Raw genomic sequence first — 22,438 nt, 5'->3', positions numbered from 1 at the left:
CAGGTGTAAAGGAGCAACTTGGACACTCAGGCATGAAGGAAGCATGAGTTCAAGTCCGTTGCTCTCCCCTTGTCCCCCATATATGGGGACTAGGTTGGTGGAGGGTGTGTAGAGCCCAGGATCACATTAGATGATTGACACGGGGGTGAAAAATGGGTTACAAAATCGTGGGATCAAAAAATATATATAAAAAAAAAAGATTAACATTCATTCCTTAATTCATTCCCTGACCATAATAATTTGTCACCACCACCAGCTGGCCAGAGCTCCTTCCACTGCTGGAGCAGAAACACGGCGCAGACTTCGGCTACATGTTTGAGAACAACGTGTTTCCTACCACTGTGGTGGTCGCCGCCGCCGCCACCGCGCCTCCCCCCGCCTCCGGACCCCGTGGACCTCTACACGCAGGTTGGTGGCGCCCCCAGTGGCGGGGCGTGCCCGGGGTCGACATCCTGGCACACCTGCTGCACGAACCCCCCCTCTCCCACACCCCTCCCAGCTTCAACAACTTCAAGGTCATCGTCAACCCCCGGGTGGTGGTCAGAGCCACGGTCCACGGCCTGCTGGACTCCCAGAAGGACTGCGTTTGGGTCGACAGCGCCATGGCAAAGATCTATCATACTAGGTTAGGAAGAAGGGTCGCTGCATGGCTTTGTGTGTGTGTGTGTGTGTGTTCTGTAATCTGTTATGTACTTCACACCAGTGGTGGAAAGTAACTAAGTACTGTACTTAAGTACAATTTTGAGTTATTTGTACTTTACTTGAGTATTTCCAATTTCCAGTACTTTAACTTCTACTCCACTACATCTCAGAGCCTCTCAGAAACTTTAGTTACTCGTAGTTACTTTGGAGATTTTAATTTTGATTAGAAAACATCCATTAACCACTTCAACCCTATACATTTCGGCCATTTGAAAATAGCCGATCTACAAGCTCACAATGCGTCACGTTGCGACGCATTGCGAGCTTGTAGATCTGCTATTTTCAAAATATTTTGTACACAGTTTGAACTTGTGAAATGGAACATTCTGCAATATGAGTATTTACTTTTAGTACTTTAAGTACATTTTGATGCCGATACTTTTGTACTTTTACTCAAGTGCATTTTCAATTCCGTAATTTTACTTTACAAAGTAGTTCTAAATTGCACTATTGGTACCTTTACTTAAGTAAAACAATTGAGTGCTTTTTCCACCACTGCTTCACACATTGCGAATTATGTGAAGACTTAAGAGACACTGCAGGGCCAGTGTATAAGTTAGAGAGTCCATTATGATGTGTAGCTACTGTACTTATACTGTATATGTTCTCTCTCTTCGCTGTAGATCTCCAGAGCAGACCAATTTAACAGCAGACAAGCTGGTGTATGATGGCCGACTGCTGCTCTACAGCACGCGTCTCATCCCCGCTGTTAACACTGTGCTCAGGGAGACTGGACTCATACCACTGGACCACAGCGAGTAGCAGGGACACAGACTGGACTCATACCACTGGACCACAGCGAGTAGCAGGGGGACAGACTGGACTCATACCACTGGACCACAGCGAGTAGCACGGGGACAGACTGGACTCATACCACTGGACCACAGCGAGTAGCAGGGACACAGACTGGACTCATACCACTGGACCACAGCGAGTAGCAGGGGGACAGACTGGACTCATACCACTGGACCACAGCGAGTAGCAGGGGGACAGACTGGACTCATACCACTGGACCACAGCCAGTAGCAGGGCGACAGACTGGACTCATACCACTGGACCACAGCCAGTAGCAGGGGGACAGACTGGACTCATACCACTGGACCACAGCCAGTAGCAGGGGGACAGACTGGACTCATACCACTGGACCACAGCGAGTAGCAGGGGGACAGACTGGACTCATACCACTGGACCACAGCCAGTAGCAGGGCGACAGACTGGACTCATACCACTGGACCACAGCCAGTAGCAGGGAGTGAGCTGTGTCCCAAATCCGGGACTGCATCCTACTATAAATGCGCCACGTCTCTTGTCTGCAATCTGCATGTGTGTGTAATGTACGTAAGTTGAGTTTAAGTTTACTTGTGTACTTGGCTCAGTGTTTGTATGGCCTGCAGTGCTGGCACTTTAAGAAGGGAGGGAAGGTGCCAAGTACTGTTGAGGAGTAGGGGTGTTTCACAATGTACATTATGAAAGTATGTCTATTATCTGGGGAAATGAATGTAACCCCATATGATGATTAATCTAAAATAGAACATATATGTAGGGGGTTACGTATTCATGTTCATCTGATATCTGTGAGCTTGTAGATAAGCTGTACGGTTAAGTGCTTCTCTGTGGGTGGTAGGATCCTCTCCTATAAAGGGGAGACTGCAGGCAGAGCTATATTCTTACACTATTATATTATATACTCTCTTGTAAACAACGAACATATAAGCGATGAGATTAACTAAATATTTCTTTGTATCAAAGTACTCTAATGCTAACCTAAACCAAATTAACTGCTGGCCATGGTATAGTGACAATATTTGACGGAACAAATGATCCATCTTGTTGCTATTTTGCGTGTAATAGCCTACCCTGTTTTTGTGTTGTTTTGTAACTGTTTTGTTACAAAAGAAAACCCCTGTTTTTTTCCTTTTGTTTTTTATGTTACAATTACCTTGTATTGACTGCCTATGTGAGGACCCTCTCTCAAATGCCGAATGAATAAAAATAATGGACCTTGATATGAAAAAGGTTGAAAACCTCAGTCTGGTCAGTTCAGTTCCATATGATGCAATATTACAATATTTGCATGCAAGCAGTGCGATCAGGTGACACAGCACACCTCCTCCACTCCAGAGCCTTAGATATAGACAGAGTTACGCAAACTGTGTCACTTCATGGGGCCAGTCCAATGGCGGCTCTCCTACATAGACTTCTATTGAGAATATAGGGACAACCAACTGGGACAATTAAGTCTCAATGCATTGGACTCAGGCAACAGCCCAGCTTTAATGATCTTATAAATCCCTTTATTTTAGATTGGTTTTGTATAGCACAACATAAACATTAAACTAGAGACTATAGTTGTTACTGTACAGTACTTTAAAACAGTTGTCACGTCGCACACATGCTTAAAATAGCTCTTATTTGCGCCGCCCTCGTTGAAAACAATGTATTTGCTATGTGTGTATGATGTATCATTGCATGTATGCCTCTTTAAAGTGTAATGCCAGTTAATTTTGCTTTAAAAAAAAAGATGAACTGCGAGAAAATGAACATGAACAAAATGAAACAAATTGCCTGTAAATAAGCTTATAATGGCAATAAATAAACACGTTTTAAAAAGAAAATAAGTGGATTTATTGCATGGTGGTTTCTGGTTTGACAGAGGAACTGTTTTAACTTGGCCGCTAGATGGCACTGTGACCCATGGTGTGTTTTGTAGTTCAGCTGGCTGTTGTTTACATGCAGCCCAATGCTAATGCTTTACCTTTCCCTTTGACAGACACAAGCACTGACGCACCCCATAATACTAAAGGTAAGACTACTAACTACACCATGACGCTGTCTGCCAGGGAACAGAAACGGTCTTTTAAACACGGTTATTTAGACTCGTTTATTTAAGCTCCATTCTGTGAATGGAAAGTTTAGCCTAGCCTCCCAGAGCTGAGCATGGTAGCCTTTATTGTTGCTTGCTAGCACGTTCAGCTGTCAGTGTCAGGTTCCCAAACGTTTTCATGTCAAGGACCCCCAAATCGACACTCATTGGCCCGTGGACCCCCATTACAAAATATATGGCAAGGAGGCTGGAGGACCCTAGATTTCTATGATTTCTATGAATTCAGAATCATAGAAGCATTAGGGCTATGGATGGACCAGAGCTAGGAGGAGCTAGATTTTCAACCATTTTCATTTCAAGGACCCCCAGTTTACTGTTCCAGAGACTGACATGCAATTATGCTACGGACGGACCCCCATCTAATGGCATTTCTATCTCTCGGACCCCAAATTATATCGATGTTAATGTGAGAGTGTACAAATGGAAGGAACCCATTTGTACACTCTTATTTGTTACAGACCCATGTCTGTAACGGATGACTCGCTCTCAAGGACCACTAGGGGTCCCCGGACCCCACTTTGTATACATTTGCTAAGGTGAAATTCTGCACAATGAACAAACATTTTGATGCCAATACCTAGACCTCTGTACTTTTGGTCAAGTACACATTGAATTCAGGACTTTGACATTTGAGTATGTTTTTCCACCACTGGCCAATTAATTACTAAGTAGGTTTCTAGCTGTCTGATATTGTGTGGTCTGTGGTTGGGCAACTTTACATTATTTTCTTAGAGATTATTCTATTGATTACTTTTCTGATTAATCGTATTATCAAGAAGTGTATTTTGAAGTGATTGATTATTAATCGATCAATTATCTTTTTTTTATCGAACAGTTTTCTGAAATACCTCATGTTTCTGTATCTGTGGTGCTCAATATTTCATGGCAAGGACCCCCAAAAATTATATGTATTTGGCCGCCGACCCATCTGAAAATATGCTGTTCCAGGGAACCCCCCAGAAGCAAAGATTTGAGTTAAAAACTTTCACTCTGAAAGAATATATATTCAATGATTTGAGGCACATTTTCAAGATTTTTCAAAAATGGCAGACCTACAAGCTCGTAGTGTGGCACTCGGTGCCGCGCTACGAGCGTGTAGATCTGCTATTTTTCAATAGCTAAAGTATAACATAATGCTTAACACACCAAAAGGGGTTCCCGCCCAGAATAGGTAAATTATGACATGTTATGTCATTGACAGCCCTTAAAGTAAGCAGAGATGAACGCTGACAACTTCACCCTGAGTGAGAAGATAGTCTCGCCTTCCTACGTCCGACAAGGGAGTCAGGCACGTCGCGGCCATGAGCAGCTGATCAGGCACTTATTGGAACAGGTAAAAAAAATCAATCCATAAGAAAATCATGAATCGCTTCCCCAAGAGAATGAAGAGATCATGATGTGACCGTAATTAATAATGTGTCATCATTTCTGACTTTAATGCTAAAATGAACTACTGTATGGCAGGAATGCATTTTATTTGAGACATCGAAGAGTGCATGTGATGCTTTTCAGTTCAATTTGAAAACCTCTTTATGAAAAAGGCATATCACGTCACATTTATCCCAGAAGCAGCCCCATCTCTTGAACTAGACTTCAGCACACCATAGGTGTAATATATACTTTCATATCATTCTTAGTTCATCACAGTTTTTTTTTCTTGGTCTGGGAACAAAAGAAGGTATAGACTGAAGCCTATAAGCTTATTACGTCTACCCTTTTGTCATTTAACTTAAAAAATTAAATATATACTTTTACAAGTTTTCAAACTAAAACAGTTCATGTGTCTCATTTCTACGGAATTTGTATTTGTATTTATTTATCCAGCACAGTATAAAAACAACACAGGGAACATATAAATATAAGAAGGGTAAAGTGCTAGGCTGAGGCAAAAAACCCAAGGGGCTTAAACATTGTACATATATAGATATAGAATATCCAGAAAACATGATTGCAGTATATAAAACATGATCAAAACAACAAAACAAAAACACAACAAGAACATGATTAGAATTTTTGGTTATCTATTCTACATGATTAGAGAAAAGAATAGATGATACAAAGAAATAATAATTAAGTGATCTGGTCAATTAAGTGGGTCCTGAACTTATGTTTGAAATGTTTTAATGAAGAAGAGTTTGCTGTAAAGGTGTTCCATAGCTGAACAATGTCATATTCAAATAAAATAAAAGTGCTTCCATGCTTCCAGGGCAAGTGTCCAGAGGAAGGCTGGAACGAGAGCACCATAGAGCTCTTCCTGAACGAGCTGGCCGTGATGGACAGCAACAACTTCCTGGGAAACTGTGGCGTGGGAGAGCGGGAAGGCAGGGTGGCGTCCAGCCTGGTGGCAAGACGACACTACAGGTCAGTCGTTTGACCCCCCCGACGTCTTACTGTGGTTCAGTACTAGAGTCTTACTGTGGTTCAGTACTAGAGTCTTACTGTGGTTCAGTACTAGAGTCTTACTGTGGTTCAGTACTAGAGTCTTACTGTGGTTCAGTACTAGAGTCTTACTGTGGTTCAGTACTAGAGTCTTACTGTGGTTCAGTACTAGAGTCTTACTGTGGTTCAGTACTAGAGTCTTACTGTGGTTCAGTACTAGAGTCTTAGGTCACATTCTCACCTAATACTTCGGTAGACTCATGCGTATGGGCGGAGATTTGGGGATTCTTGCATATTTAATTTGCTGCGGTTTGCCTTCACACTGTCATCCGTAGCAATTGGAAACGCAGCAGGGGGGACCTTTATCAATGTGTTCCATTCATAAACCTAGCCTACAACACAGCCTACAACACAGTGAAATCTATTGTGATAAAATTATACTCATAACGTGCATGTGTCGTGCCGTCTGGGACTGGACCCCCCCCCCTCTCTCTCTCTCTCACTATACGCACGCAGCCACAGTGTCACACACTGTTCTTTTGGGCATGCAGGCACAGTGCTGAGCGCACTGATATAACAGACAGCAGCAAAATGTTTACACGTTTATTGAGATGAAAGTTCCAGTCCCCACTAGTCCCCACACAGTGACAGCACTCCATGTTTACGGCACGCACAGACAGACAGAATATTCTGTAGGCTATAATACTATTACACTGCACTGCAGTGTTCTTCTTTCTTAAGCAATTGATTAATGTACTCGTCCTCATTTCGATCAGGGCTTCAGTCTCCTCATTCGACCACGTCTAATCGTCTATCCACGGTAACGGGACATCTTTGCGCTGCGTAAAAATGCTTTCTCTGTCTCCAACTGTGTTCAGCTCCTCACCCGCCACATTGTTTGCTTCATTTCCTTTATTTACTGCGGATTGCATTCACACCTGCACCGAATCGTAATCAAGTGCGATTGGAAGCGAAGCTAAACCCCCGAGTATAATGCGGTTCTTTGATACGCATTACGATTCGAATGAGCCTTCACACCTGCCAAACGAAGTGCACTTTCTGAAAATGCGCAGCAGAATTCGTTTTAATCGCAGCAAAGCTCTCTGGTATGAATGTGACCTTACTGTGGTTCAGTACTAGAGTCTTACTGTGGTTCAGTACTAGAGTCCGGGAGACGTTCTAGAGCGTCGCAGTCCCGCCAACCCTTTCATGACGACGACGAGAGACCCGGAAAATAACTCCCTGACGATCAAATAATTTGTAAGAAGAAAAACGAAACAAAAAGTGTTGTATCCTGCCTTTTTTCTGATCTGCCTTCTTTCTAATTATTTGATCATCCCAAAACATTAAAGTTGATTTATTGTCATGATTTGTCACAACTCAAGTTGGCTTTGTCTGCGGCGTAAACGTCTTTAAATAAATACTTTTCTGAAAAGTCTATGAGGAAAATTAACGGGGAATTATTTTCCGTGTCTCTCGAGGGGGCGGGACTGCGACACTACTTTGTCGATTGAGCAGAATAACTGTCTTTCAGTTGGAAAAACATTTGTACTTCATACAATGAAGTACAAATTAAACTTTAGTTTATGTTCTCATATCATATCTGTTCAAAACTACTGTATATGCTTGTTTTTTTTCCAATTCCTCGCCAAGGGAGGGCCCAGATCTGTTCAGAAATTATTATTATAATTATTATATTGCTCAACATTTTAACATTTGATGGCTCTAACAAGGACCTGTGCATTGCAACGCAGGTTGATCCATGGCATAGGTCGATCTGGAGACATTGCTGCGGTTCAGCCCAAAGCAGCAGGATCCAGCCTGCTTAATAAGTTGACCAACTCGGTTGTGTTGGACATTTTAAAACTGTCAGGTGTGTACTACAGATTATGTTGGGTGTTTGAACCGCCATCTTCACAGACAACCCAACAAGATTCAAATATCTGAAACCCTTCTACTTTTACTGTTTTTGTGGAAAAAAGCACTTTCTTCTTTCCTTTCTTTGTTTTCTTGGAAATATGATATGATGGGAACAATGACTAAGACAGAAAAGAGGCCGCACCGTTTATATAGTCACGATGCTAGGAACTTTATTTAACCAACGTTTCGGCGAGCAGGTTGCCTTCTTCAGGGTATGAATACCCTCTTTATACCCTGACCCTCTTTTCTCTCTTAGTCAAAGTTTTACCTCCTGCGGTCAGCAGCACCTCCCCACCACTGGTGTGCACTCCTACCTTTGTTTGTTCTATGATTGGGAACTAATGCACAAAACGAATTTCACCCACTTTCTTTTTGTGATGTGACAATAAAGATGATTCTGTTTCTGAACATTGCCACTCCAATGAAAGCATCCTGTTTTTTTTCTAGAATGTTGAAAAGCTGTTGAAAATCATCTGGTAAATGTTTCCTAGTTGAGCAAGATGTTAATAGAGCTCTCAATTCAGATTTTTAAACATCTCGGGTGCGAATGAAAAATATATGGTAAGGTTTTGTTATTTCACTGTTGATTGTTTTGGTTTTTTTGTAACAGGCGTGCGCAGTGTGGCTAGTTGCTTTGTGGTTCCCATGGCGACCGGGATGAGCTTGACCCTGTGTTTCCTGACCCTACGCCATCAGAGGCCCACGGCCCGCTACATCATCTGGCCGCGCATCGACCAGAAGTCCTGCTTCAAAGCCATGATCACTGCAGGTAAGAGCACAGCAGTGGTGTACTGTACTTACTTTTCTTTTATTTAACCCATTTAGACCTGAGGACGATTCTACAAATGTCTTTTAAATCCTGACAGTTTTCTGAAAAACCCCCTGTTTCTATGTGTCAGTGGTTCTCAAACATTTTCATGTCAAGGACCCCTAGAATTATATGTAATTGGCCGCCGACCCCCCATCTCAAAATATGTAATTCAAGGGACCCCCCCCAAAAAAGCAAAGATTTTAGTTAAAAACGTTGGCTCTGAAAGAATATATATTCAAAGTTTGCACTACATTTTCACGATCTTTCAAAAATAGCAGACCGCTACGACCTTGTAGATCTGCTATTTTTCAATAGCATTACTGCTCTACAAACACACTCTGTTACAACTGGGTAATGTATGTTTTGTAATAATAATCAAAAAAGTTAATTTGTTAACTAAAGTTTTTCTAATAATTGTAGAGGAGTTTCTTTTTTTTTTTACAGACAGACAGAGGCAAATATACAGACAGACAAGACAAGACAAGACAGACAAGGTAGATAGATACACAAATGGATAGATAGGTTGTTTGATCCCAGTGGGGAAATCCAGCTATGACAAATGCTTCTAATTCAATAAAAGCAAGGGAAGGTGTGTAGAGCCCAGGATCACAATAGATAATTGACACAGGGCTGAAAAATGGGTTACAAAACCGTATGATAAAAATGATATACTGTATCTAAAAAAAGAGTCTTTCTAATTATCACATCCTGCGCAGTTGTTTATTTTACAGAAACTCACAGGCTAGAATAATGCTACATAATAATGCTACACACTTTGTCTGGTTTGTACAGCAGATTACAGGAACGGATGAAAATGTCAGTCATTACAATCTGATCTCTACAGTGATGCACAGGATGTAATTTCACACGGTCATTTTCCGGTTACAAATCTGATCGCGTAATATAATGTTCTGTGTTAAATCTCACGTGGTTTTTATGACCAGACTTGCGATGAGATGACCTGGTGGAAGATCAACAGTGTGTGACCCTCCCCCTCACTGCACAGTGATCCAATTTACAATTTAGGCATTTATCAGACGCTCTTAATCCAGAGCGATTTACAAAAAGCATGGCAATACATCATACATAAAAACTAGTTATCATGAAACATGGGTAAGCTAAGAACATAACAGTGGAATATCTATATAATGAAACTATAGTATAAATATAAACTCAGGCATGAAGGAAGCATGAGTTCAAGTCCGTTGCTCTCCCCTTGTCCCCCATATATGGGGACTAGGTTGGTGGAGGGTGTGTAGAGCCCAGGATCACATTAGATGATTGACACAGGGGTGAAAAATGGGTTACAAAATCGTGGGATAAAAGAATATGGAAAAAAAAAATATATATAAACTATACATACTATACTATTCATATACTATAAAGTGCTATGACTATATAAAAAAGCAATTCTAGTGCGGTCTACATAACATGCTATAAGTCTGTATAAAGTGCTAAGGGGGTAGGGTAAGTGCTACGGGCCATGATGGAGTCTGAAAAAGTGGGTTTTCAGACTACGACTAGCTCATTTGGAACTGTATGGTCTCCACCGTTGTCAGGGTTCCAGCCAGTGGTGGTGGAGAACACTGTGGAAAGGGACAAGTTGTAACTGTATGGTCTCCACCGTTGTCAGGGTTCCAGCCAGTGGTGGTGGAGAACACTGTGGAAAGGGACAAGTTGTAACTGTATGGTCTCCACCGTTGTCAGGGTTCCAGCCAGTGGTGGTGGAGAACACTCTGGAAGGGGACGAGTTGCGGACGGACTTGGAGGCGGTCGAGCACAAGATCGAGGAGCTCGGTCCAGAGAACATCCTGTGTGTCCACTCTACGACGTCCTGTTTTGCTCCACGCGTCCCCGACAGGTAATTAGGAGGCTTTTTCACGTACATTTTTTTATTATGCAAGTTTTCCCTGAAAAACGTTCAATGCCTGCAATCTGAAACTAAATAAATTATGTAATGAATAGACAAATATTTTAACCCATTTCGACCTGAGGACGATTCTACAAATTCTACAAAAATATATGTAATTGGCCGCCGACCCCCATCTGAAAATATGTTCTTCCAGGGACCCCCCCCCCCCCCCCCCCAGAAGCAATGATTTGAGTTAAAAACGTCCGCATTCAAAGATTTGCGCCACATTTTCACGGGTTTAAAAAAATAGAAGATACAAGATATACAAGCTCGTATTTTTTAATAGCTAAAGTATAACATAATCCTTAAAACACCAGAAGGGGTTCCCGCCCATCAAACCTTGTGCCTGCTTCTAACAAAGTGTTACAGAGAGTGTTTGTTTCCGTGTGAAGCTTTACCGAAATGCCTCTCAAAGTGTATTGTGATCTGATCTCAGACAAAGTGTCTTTAATTTGCCCAATACAAGGTTATGTTGGGAATAATAATCATGTCTAAGAAGGTGAGTCCCATTCTCTTCTTGTCTTCTTGTCATGCAGGATTGAGGAATTGGCCACTATGTGTTCCAAATACAACATCCCCCACATCGTTAACAATGCCTATGGAGTGCAGTCGTCCAAATGCATGCACCTGATACAGCAGGTTGGTACTACTAAAAACTATTTAACTTGTTTATAAAGCCTGGGTATTGTTGTGTGTAGGCTATCTATCTAATCATTCCATTGAACTGTCTTCACCCACAGGGTGCTCGTGTTGGAAGAATTGATGCCTTTGTCCAGAGCTTAGACAAGAACTTCATGGTGCCAGTGGGGGGCGCCATAATCGCAGGTTTCAATGAGTCCTTCATACAGGAGATAAGCCAGATGTACCCAGGTTAGTGTCCGTTGTATTGTTCTTAATTAACTTTTAAAACGTTGAACTTTTAAATCTGTTTAAATCAATGACCCTTCCCTTCCTTGCATTGTATTTTTGTTCTTTGATATGTTATATGCTATTTTTTGTACTACGTGCTAAATAAATAAACCTAAACCTACACATTCTTCAGAGACATTTGTTGAGTTAGGAAGTCCAAGGTAGTTTCCTAATTTTACTTTTTGTTTATCGGGGTCTCTGGATTATCTGATAGCAGTAGTTTTTCCCATGAGAACTTACACTACACAGTGTCCGAATTGTCGAATTGCTGTTTTTCCAAAATTTTTCTGGGAGAGCAGACTGTTTATTATCAATTTCTACACAAAAATTATACTAGTAGTATTGACAAAAAAAAAAAAAAAGTTATGTTCTCTCACGGTTGTAGTGTGAGTTTGGGCCACAGAAAGAATTCAGCATAAACTTTTTATTTGGGGTTTTTTTAACCCATTTTGGGCGGGAACCCATTTTGGTGTTAGCATTATGTTATGCTATAGCTATTGAAAAATAGCAGATCTACAAGCTTGTAGGTCTGCTATTTTTGAAAAATTGAAGAACGACTGACATAGACACATAGCTTTTTCAGAAAACTGTCAGGATGTAGAAGACATTTTTTTTAATCTGATCTCAGGTCAAAATGGGTTATAAGAACCCCGGGTTAGCACAGACCTTACAGGAGAGGGAAACAACAACAATGATATAGTATACGTATAACATAATACATGTTTCTTTTTCTAGCAAAACAAATAAGACTCAGCATCATTTCTGAAGTGAACGCCAACACTTCCCAGATTGTCTTACGTAGTGTTTGAACATTGAGCTGAAGGTGAACCATGTTGTGTATTTGTTACCTCTGTGTTCCGTCCAGGTCGGGCGTCGGCCTCACCTTCCCTTGATGTTCTGATCACCCTGCTCACCCTGGGGGCCAGCGGCTGGAAGAAACTCCTGGCAGAGAGAAAGGTGACCAAATGCTGCACGCACACACGCACTAGGGTGGGGAAGTGATTGTCATCACTCACCCAACACCGCTGAAGTGCCCTTGAGCAAGGCACTGAACCCCCAACTGCTCCCCCTGGAGCTGCTTAGTGGCCAACAGTATAAGACTGTGGTTGTACTGGTCAGCTCCCAGGTTTGTGTGTGTGTGTGTGTGTGTGCGTGTGTTTCTATGTGCAGGGCGTTGCTGAAAATGAGCACCTGTGCTCAGCTACTTCCCTGGGTAAATAAAGAATAAAAGAATAATAATAATTTAAAAAAAAATCAACTAGTCGACTAGTAAATCCACTAGTCGACCTTGCTGGTACTAGTTGATAAGATGTTTTTTTGTAGGCCTATCAGCTAGAATGCTAGATTATAGTCACCAATGTAGAGTTTTTAAATGTACAAATATCATTAAAAAAAAAGTCGACTAATAAACTAGGCAACTAGTAAAAAAGTCAACTAGTAAAAATCTTAAATTTCGACGTCAGGCCTAAATGGGTTAAAGTACCAACGTACTCGTAGCCATATAAGAATACTAACAACAACAACAGCCGGGGCGCCCGATGGAGGGGAAAGGAACTGGTTGGAATAACGTGTTCCTTCCACGCGCTACGTCCAACCAGGGAAACCCCCCCCCCCCCCTGTCAGGTGCAAAGGAGCAACCTGGACACTCGGGCATGAAGGAAGCATGAGTTTTTTTGATTGAAATATTTATTAACAGTTTGTAGAATTTACAGTACATTTTAAGCACAAACTCAATACAAAGACTGTCAACTGTGAGTGGACGACCCAATTAAGCATTACACTTGTTTACAACAGGGTCCACATTGTTCAATTCATCAAAACATTTAAAGACATACAACCATTTAGAGACATACAAATAGACATTTCTATGTAGCTAAAGAACAGAACAGGAATTCATCATATGGGAAGCAAAAAAGGGAAAATATACAAGCACTGGGAAAATATACAATATACAGTGAGGGAAATGGGGTGGGGGGGTGGGGGGGATTCAGATTTTACAGAGGCCAGTTTCGAATTGCAGCCATCCGTAGGTGCCCTTTGAGAGCGGTTTTGAAGGAGTCAAGGGATTCACATGTCTTAATGACTGTTGGTAGGGCGTTCCACATTTTGGTGGCATAGGAGCGAAAATAATTTAGTCCCTTGTTTGTGCCGAATCTGGGTTGTACATGGTTTGTTGCACTCCCTCTGGTGTTGTGGGTGTGGACTTCGTTTACATTAAGGAAGTATTTAGACAGGTACATGGGTATCTTGGTGGTGTATCGAATCTTGTGGACCAGACCCATTGCAAGATGCTGTACTCTGTCGACGACCCTAAGCCATCCCAGCCTGTCAAAGTGGGCAGGGGTGAGGTGGGTTCGGGTCCGTTGCTCTCCCCTTGTCCCCCATATATGGGGACTAGGTTGGCGGAGGGTGTGTAGAGCCCAGGATCACATTAGATGATTGACACAGGGGTGAAAAATGGGTTACAGATAAAAAATATATAAAAAAAAAACAACAACAGCAGCACCACTACAGCCTGCAGCCATCCGGCTCAACGACCAAGCCTGATATAGAGAACTGAAGACCTGCACTGGCGGTCACCGACTATTGACTTCTTGACGGGGATTCTGGCACTCTTAAAATACAAACTGGTATAGGATGTACAGTACAGCTGCCAAACATTGACATTATGCTTATTAGGGCAATTGTTTTTATAGACTGTACGTATTGTCTATTCATTGGTGGTAGACTATACATAATATTCCTTATTTAACTGGTCTTAGTTTATAATCCATCGCTTGCGGAATAATTTGCCCAAAAGACCACAAGCTGACGAGGTGTCACGATGCTGCCATGTCGACTAACTCAGCTTGTAGATCTGCTCTTTTTATGATGAGCGGGTACAAATACAAACACATTATTTGCTCCACTGGGAGCCAGGGTGGCTCCCAGCGGCAGTGGCTCACGGGTAGAGTTGGGATGGTAAACCGCAAGGTTGCCAGTTCGAACCCTGTGGGCTCCCCCAGAGTTAGTGTCCTTGAGCCGGAGTGAAACAGGGGTGATGTTTTCAGACTTCTTTGGGTTTTAGTTCAAAGTGTGGCTGCTCGCTGCAGCATTCTCATCAAGCTGGTGGATTATGTAACACCTGATTTGTCAGACCAGCAGTGAGTGCTTTATACAGTAATCAAGTCTACTGGAAACAAAAAGCACAAACAAAGCTATTCGGAAACTGACTGTGAAAGGGAGCATATAACTTTATTATTATGTATCATTATTTTTAAGGCTTTATTTAATTTGGTACTTTTATTTAAGACTCTTCAGGGACTTAAAAATTGGTCACCAAGATTAGTTTTTGCTCGTTTTAAATTACTCCTAGTTACTGTTTATTAGTTATCCTGAACTATATCCAGAGCCTCTCACATAATAATATATCTAATGTAGGTTATTTTCAACTCTTCACCGGTGTTCTGACAACATGCCAAACTCCAGTGAGTGTGAGCCATTCGAGAGCCAGAAGAGAGACATATTTTTCAGCTTCCATTCCAGATCGTCCCCCTGTGGCATCCCTCTCTCCATAGCAGAGTTGGCTAACAATGCAGTATTCTGCTCTCCTCGTCATGCTGTTATGCACTGCACCAATCCCACACACACACCCTGGACCTGATGTAGAATATTAATATCTCTTTTTGCTAGACTTAACCCAGTTATGCCTGATGTTGGAAAAAAAAAAGGTTTTCTGAAATACCTCATGTTTCTATATCGGTGGTTCTCAATATTTCATGTCAAGGAGGACCCCAAAAATGATATGTATTTGGCCGTCGACCCCCATCTGAAAATATGTTTTTCCAGGGACCCCCCCAGAAGCAAAGATTTCAGTTAAAAACGTTCTCTTTCTGAAAGAATATATATTCAAAGATTTGTGCCGAGATTTTCACGATTTTTCAAAAATAGCTAAAGTATAACATAATGCTATAAACACCAAAAGGGGTTCCCGCCCAGAATGGGTTAAAAGAAAACAACACGAACTCTAGTTTTTCAAACATTTCGTGAGACCACAACTGCATTATGTATCTTTCCAGCTGACATGCTGTCGATAGATTCCACAGGACATTTGCTGTGTGTGTAAAGACTTTCTTAGTAAAATGCCTTTGAGCACGCAGTGTCCGATTACATAATTAATGTACATGGTATAAAGTGACCCTGTGGATATCTAAAAATGGCTCTCCCCACAGGCTGGCATGCAATACCCCAAATACTATTAGCCGAAATATACCGCTGGCCCCAAATGGTCTCGGAAATTCCTCTGGCTGGCGGTGTCACCTGACCCAGTACTGTCAGGTCTTATTGATTTTTGCCGGTCCAGATAATGCATAATTTAACCGGTTTGCCATAGTGTGTCTGCACAACTGAGTGACTTCCATAACCCCCCCACCCCCCGCTACATAGTCCATGGCTTTTAATAATTCAAGTCACAGATATGCTTTGCTTTTCTTTTTTTTCTAGCCGATGCTGTATGGCTATGCGGACATCACCACTTAGTCATCTTAGTAGTGGCCATCAGTGCTTGACCTGTGTCTCTGTCGTGGTCATCATATACCAGTGTAATCACTATCAAATCTGAATCTAGAAAATAAGGAGAATAAGGATAAGATCATTAAGTAAATTTTCAATTTAGGCATTTAGCAGACGCTCTTAATCCAGAGCGATTTTAACTAGAACATATCTATATAATGACACTATACATATATACTATACTATGCTATACATATGTACTATGAAGTGCTATGACTACATGCAATGCAGATACATTATTTATATCATTCTGTTAGGCATGCGACTTAACTATTACACAGTACAGTACACACGTGCGTGCGTGCGTGCGTGCCTGCATGCGTGCACACGCACTAAATTGTCTGTCGTGTACACCACAAGGAACAAATACATTGTTTTAAGTTTTCTTGCTATTCATTGTTCATCAAAGTCAAGTAATGTTTTCCAGCACTGCTCAACGCTGTGGCGAGATTTAATGCTCCCCAAGAGATGCTGAGAATATGACTCATATTGTATGTTTGCTACAACGAAGAACCTGCCACTGCAGTTAATATCTACTAATGTAGTACTAGATAAAAGCACCCCCCCCCCCCCCCCCCCACACACACACACACACACACACACACACACACACACACACACACACACAGTCAGCACTTTAGAGACTCATGTGCAAATCTAAGGTTAAAAGCCTGCTTTCTTCCTCTCATGCCTCCGTAATTGATCCCAGGGGCAGAACTAACTACAACCATGATCCCAACTAACAGCCAGATAGGGATTGGATGCAGGTCCAGATTTCTTCTTTTTTTTTAAGATATCTTTTTGCGGCTTACGCCTTTTATTGGTTTTTTGAAGGGACAGACAGTAGGCTGACAGGAAACGGGAGAGAGATGGGGGGGGGAAGACATGCAGTAAAGGCTGTGTCGGGCTCGGGAGTCGAACCCGCGGCACACTGCGACTTGGATCACCAGTCGGGTGCCCAGACGGTTACGCCACCGCCTGGGCCAGGGCCAGATTTCTGTCTATTTAATAGACAGGTGAGCTACTGCGTTGAAGCTTGGAGAGAGAGAGAGAGCAGGCAAGACAGGACAGGGGGGTGAAGAATGGAGGCAAGCTGCTCCGGGGCAGATTAGCTTGATTTGCAATAAACTGAAGCTGCATGCTGCTAAATTAAGCTTGTGGTGGGTTGGGGCGCAGAAGGGGAGCATTGGTGCTTCTATTAATAGTGCTTTGTGTGTGTGTGTGTGTGTGTGTGTGTGTGTGTGTGTGTGTGTGTGTGTGTGTGTGTGTGTGTGTGTGTGTGTGTGTGTGTGTGTGTGTGTGTGTGTGTTCCCCGGGCTGAAGGAGATGTACTCCTTCTTGGCTCAGGAGCTGAAGACTCTGGCTGAGGCTCACGGGGAGAGACTGCTGCACACGCCACATAATCCTATTTCACTGGGTGAGCTGGAAACAATGGATTACTGTACACTATGACATTTAAATATCCTCCCTACTGTATAATACTTGGCTTTGTGTATCATATATATATAATAAAACAAAGCTGAGCTTTGCGTCCACGTTACGTCCAACGACATGTTTCTATGTCAGTCGTTCTTCAATTATTTAAAAAATAGCAGACCTACAAGCTCGTAGCGTGCCACTCGGTGGCGCGCTATGAGCTTGTATATCTGCTATTTTTCAATAGCTAAAGCATAACATAATGCTAACACCAAAAGGGGTTCCGCCTAAAATGGGTTAATAACACAAAAAATGACACTACCTGTTGGTGACGGTTATACTGTATGGTGTTGCGTGGTACAGTACTAGCCCAGTGGTTCCCAAACTTTTTCGTGTCAAGGACCCCCAAATCAACATTTATTAGGCCGCGGACCCCCCATTTGAAAACGTATGCCAGTGACCCCGATAAGGGATCACGGCTCTAGTAGTGATTCCGAAACGTATTCATTTCATGGACCCCCTGCAGTTTCACACGCATTATGCTACGGACCCCCGATTTAATGGCATTTCTATCTCTGGTACCCCATTTATAATGTAAAACCACTGTTAATTTAACTCGGAGTGTTCAAATGGAACCAAATGGACCCATTTGTACAGACCCATAATGGTCCATTTGCTTCCCAACTATCTCTAATTGAGCTATAGGTACCCCCTGGAACTCCCTCAAGGACCCCTATAGGGGTCCCCGGACCCCACTTTGTGGAACCACTAGCCTACGTCACTCATAGTAAAAGTCATTTGTTTCGCGAGGCAGCATTTCATGAATGGAAGGAGAGAGAGGGGCTGAATGGTGGGAATGTCCAACTTTGTTGACCGCAATCGTTCCTCGCTAACCCGTTTGAAAAGCCCTTTAGGCTTGAGCACACCACCAGAGGCACGCAAAGATTGTAGTTGTGCACAAAGCCTGGCATGTCACACTTTTTTTTTTTATCTTTCAAATGACTTAAGGCTCATACATAGTCTGGATTTTCGGTGGTGGGGGTGACCACCGAACTACAACATGACGTCACTGAGCCGCGGTGAAGAGCAAACCACCGCCACCGCTCCAGCCCTTCTCTCTGTTTTTACTCACCACCGCTCAACGTTATTTCAGCTCCGGTGGTCAGCTCACCACCGGAGCGGTGGTCAGTTCACCACCGAAAAACCAGACTATGAATAGGCCTTTACTGTGTGTGTGTGTGTGTGTGTGTGTGTGTGTGTGTGTGTGTGTGTGTGTGTGTGTGTGTGTGTGTGTGTGTCTGTGTGCGTGTGTGTGTGTGCGTCCTCCTCCAGCCATGTCTCTGGACGGCCTCCAGTCCCTGGATAAGGAGGCAGTGACTCAGCTGGGCTCCATGCTGTTCACGCGGCAGGTGTCCGGGGCCAGGTAGGAAGAGAGACTCGCTCACGCAGCCGCACAAGCACCACGAACAGCCGGTTCCCTGTTAGGAAAACTGGAGGGCTTAATAACACTAAAAATGAGAGCTTTCCTAAAGTAGTTTTTTTTGCCTGCTCCCTTTTCGAACGCCCCACCCGCCCACCCACCCCAGCATCCTTTGTAATCTTGTCACCGAGTGGCGCGCTACGAGCTTGTAGGTCTGCTGTTTTTGAAAAATCAAGAAGAACGACTGACATAGAAACATAGCTTTTTCAGAAAACTGTTTAGGATTTAGAAGCACATTTTTAGAATCGTCTTCAGATCTAAATGGGCTAAGCAGACTGCTGTAGACCAAAGGCTTGCTGTGTGTGTGTGTGTGTGTGTGTGTGTGTGTGTGTGTGTGTGTGTGTGTGTGTGTGTGTGTTGAGCAGCGGATGTAATGCTGCAGTGCCTCGTGTGTCTTTCAGCTCTGCTGTTTGACACAAAGCACAAGGATAGCCTGCATAAAGAGAGAGAGAGGTGCGTTGCTGGGTGACTGACTGGTGAATTCACTTCCTCTACAGTCAAGCCTCATTCATAGTCTGGTTTTTCGGTGGTGAGGTGACCACCGCTCCGGTGGTGAGGTGACCACCGCTCCGGCGGTGAGGTGACCACCGCTCCGGTGGTGAGGTGACCACCGCTCCGGTGGTGAGGTGACCACCGCTCCGGTGGTGAGGTGACCACCGCTCCGGTGGTGAGGTGAGAGCTGTAATAACGTTGAGCGGTGGTGAGTAAAAACAGAGAGAAGGGCTGAGGGGCGGTGGCGGTGGTTTGCTCTTCACCGCGGCTCGTGACGTCATGTTGTAGTTCGGTGGTCACCTCAGTGACGTCATGTTGTAGTTCGGTGGTCACCTAAGTGACGTCATGTTGTAGTTCGGTGGTCACCTCACCACCGAGAATCCAGACTATGTATGAGCCTTCACGAGAACTATAATGGGACGAGCACGTTCGTTGACATGCTTGGACATAATTGGTTTTCAGGTTTTGTGCTACTGTCTAAAAGTCATTGATAAGAGTTGGTTCCGTCTTGCTGCCTTCTGGAGATCCTTTTTTTTACAGTTAATCCCCCCCCTCCCTGCCTAGTGGAGCTGCCATTTGCGTACGTTGCAGTATTTCTCATTGTACTTATTGTTCTTCTTAGATCCCAGAAGATCCCAGTGATCAAACCATTGAATTAATAAACCAGTGGACCTGAGTTTTCCCTTCCCTGTGTTGCGGACTCTTATTTCTTTCTCCGGTGCTGCACCATTTGTCCAGAACCAGAACCTGGTCGAGAGTGGATGTGCATATGCTCCGTTACCTTTGTTTACATCTATCCATTAACCAACCACTTGAACCCCAGCGTCACTATTCTGGGGATATAAACGTTCCATCTCCATCTACAGTCCAGCTCCGACTCTTAAGCTGTTTGCACATGGGACGCGTTTTTTCCGCGTCCCCCCCCCCCCCCCCCCCCCCTTTCCCCCCCAAAAATGTCACGCGAAACATCCCTGCACACTGAGTGCAGATGCGTAACTATTTATATTCCTAGCAATGTTCCCGCAGGACGAAATGGAGCGGAGAAGCACGATAAGTTGAACGTACAACACTGTTTTATAAGAGCCTTCAGTGGGTCCCTGCTTCACTAGAAGTTGATTAGATACGATGCCATCTCTCTCTCTCTCTCCGTTTCTCTCACTGTGTGTGTGTGTGTGTGTGTGTGTGTGTGTGTGTGTGTGTGTGTGTGTGCGCGTCCTTGCGTGTACACACACCCTTTCAATGTTATTTTACTTAAAGGACCACTTCACCACTTTTCAACCTATCTTCATATAATCGGCCCTCACAAATAATCATGATAAAACGGCACGATTTTTTTTCATGATTATTAGTGAGGACCTATTATAGGAAGATAGGTTGAAAAGTGGTGAAGTGGTCCTTTAACCCATTTTGGGTGGGAACCCATTTTGGTGTTAGCATCATGTCGTGCTTTAGCTATTGAAAAATAGCAGATCTACAAGCTCATAGCGCACCACCGAGTGGCGTGCTACGAGCTTGTAGGTCTGCTATTTTTGAAAAATCGAAGAGCGACTGACATAAGAAAGACATTTTTAGAATCTGATCTCAGGTCAGAATGAAAATTGTCAGGATGTAGAAGACATTTTTAGAATCTGATCTCAGGTCAGAATGGGTTAACTTCACTAGTTTTAATCCCAGTTATAACTAGACGAGTCGAAGAATAAAGAGCAGAAATGGCACTGTGCGTTATCGTCATGCTGCTCCAACCATAATGAATAATTGCTCAGCCCTGGTACTATACTACTAAACCATTATTTTATGTCTCCAGGGTGATCCCCCTGGTACTAAACCACCCTGCTGGTTATTTTTGTTTCCAGGGTGATCCCCCTGGTACTAAACCACCCTGCTGGTTCTTTTTGTTTCCAGGGTGATCCCGCTGGGCAAGGAGCAGACGGTGAACGGACACACGTTCCGCGGCTTCATGTCCCACTCGGAGGCGTACCCGTGCCCTTACCTCAACGCCGCCGCGGCCGTGGGCATCGCGCGGGAAGACGTGACGCTGTGCGTCAAGAGGCTGGACAAGAGCCTGAAGACGCTGAAGAAAGAACGCAGCGGTGCCGCTGCCGCCCGAAGCAGTTCACTGTCGTTGACCGCTGCCGCCCGAAGCAGTTCACCGCCGTTGACCGACACAGGCACGGAAGACTCTACTGGAGAGTAGAGACTCTGCCCCCGGGGTCTCCTCCCAGTGGGACGTGCCTCGAGGACCTCTCTAGGGAGACGCCCGAGAGGCATCCTAACCAGATGCCTCGAGGACCTCCCTATAGGTAGACGCCCGAGAGGCATCCTGACCAGATGCCCCCGGGGTCTCCTCCCAGTGGGACGTGCCTCGAGGACCTCACTAGGGAGACGCCCGAGAGGCATCCTAACCAGATGCCTCGAGGACCTCCCTAGGGAGGCGCCCGAGGACCTGTTCTTGCCAGCTTATAAGCGTAGACAACCGTTTAATCCATATATAAACACACCGTCCGTCTGTTTACCTTTCAGCATTGCTCTTGCTCGTGTGGAGTACCTCCTCCGACACCACCAGCGATGCGGGACTTTAAGAAGTTATGGCCCTATTAATAAATCTTCTCTTTTGATGACTTTTAACTAAGTCCTCTTTGTTCCTGTAATACTAGATTAAAGATACTAGGCAAGAAAACAGAAAGAACATGTATTTGAAATGAATAGTTGTCCATGTGATCCACACACACACACACACACACACACACACACACACACACACACACACACAAGTATCCATTTAATTACAGAGAATAAAATGTATTTATATAATAATGCTGTTTGTATAACTTTGTGTGTTCTGGTATGCCTCTCTAAGTCGTAATATGATACGAATGATCCCGTTGGGAACATTGACCCACATTTTATCACCACTCTATTGAATTCACTTATTCATTTTCCTCGTGTAACTGATATGACGTCTCAACAGAGGCAAATCAGGGA

General features: G+C 43.6%; 1 protein-coding gene across 1 annotated transcript; it reads left to right on the top strand.

The window, feature by feature from the left end:
- Positions 1–3,416: 3,416 nt before the first annotated feature.
- Positions 3,417–21,740, top strand: LOC310875354 (O-phosphoseryl-tRNA(Sec) selenium transferase-like). The gene is made up of 12 exons (XM_083788559.1): positions 3,417–3,505; positions 4,788–4,919; positions 5,793–5,947; positions 7,720–7,838; positions 8,496–8,654; positions 10,404–10,557; positions 11,145–11,247; positions 11,349–11,478; positions 12,383–12,474; positions 17,392–17,485; positions 18,817–18,907; positions 21,359–21,740. Exons 2-12 carry the CDS (start codon positions 4,806–4,808, stop codon positions 21,648–21,650), a joined length of 1,503 nt encoding a protein of 500 aa, XP_083644685.1. The 5' UTR covers positions 3,417–3,505; positions 4,788–4,805; the 3' UTR covers positions 21,651–21,740.
- The last annotated feature ends 698 nt before the right edge of the window (positions 21,741–22,438 follow it).

This window comes from Protomyctophum parallelum (genome assembly GCF_964188405.1).
Source record: "Protomyctophum parallelum genome assembly, chromosome: 18".
In the NCBI taxonomy this organism is placed as follows: domain Eukaryota; kingdom Metazoa; phylum Chordata; class Actinopteri; order Myctophiformes; family Myctophidae; genus Protomyctophum; species Protomyctophum parallelum.
This window is presented reverse-complemented; position numbering and strand designations above follow the sequence as displayed.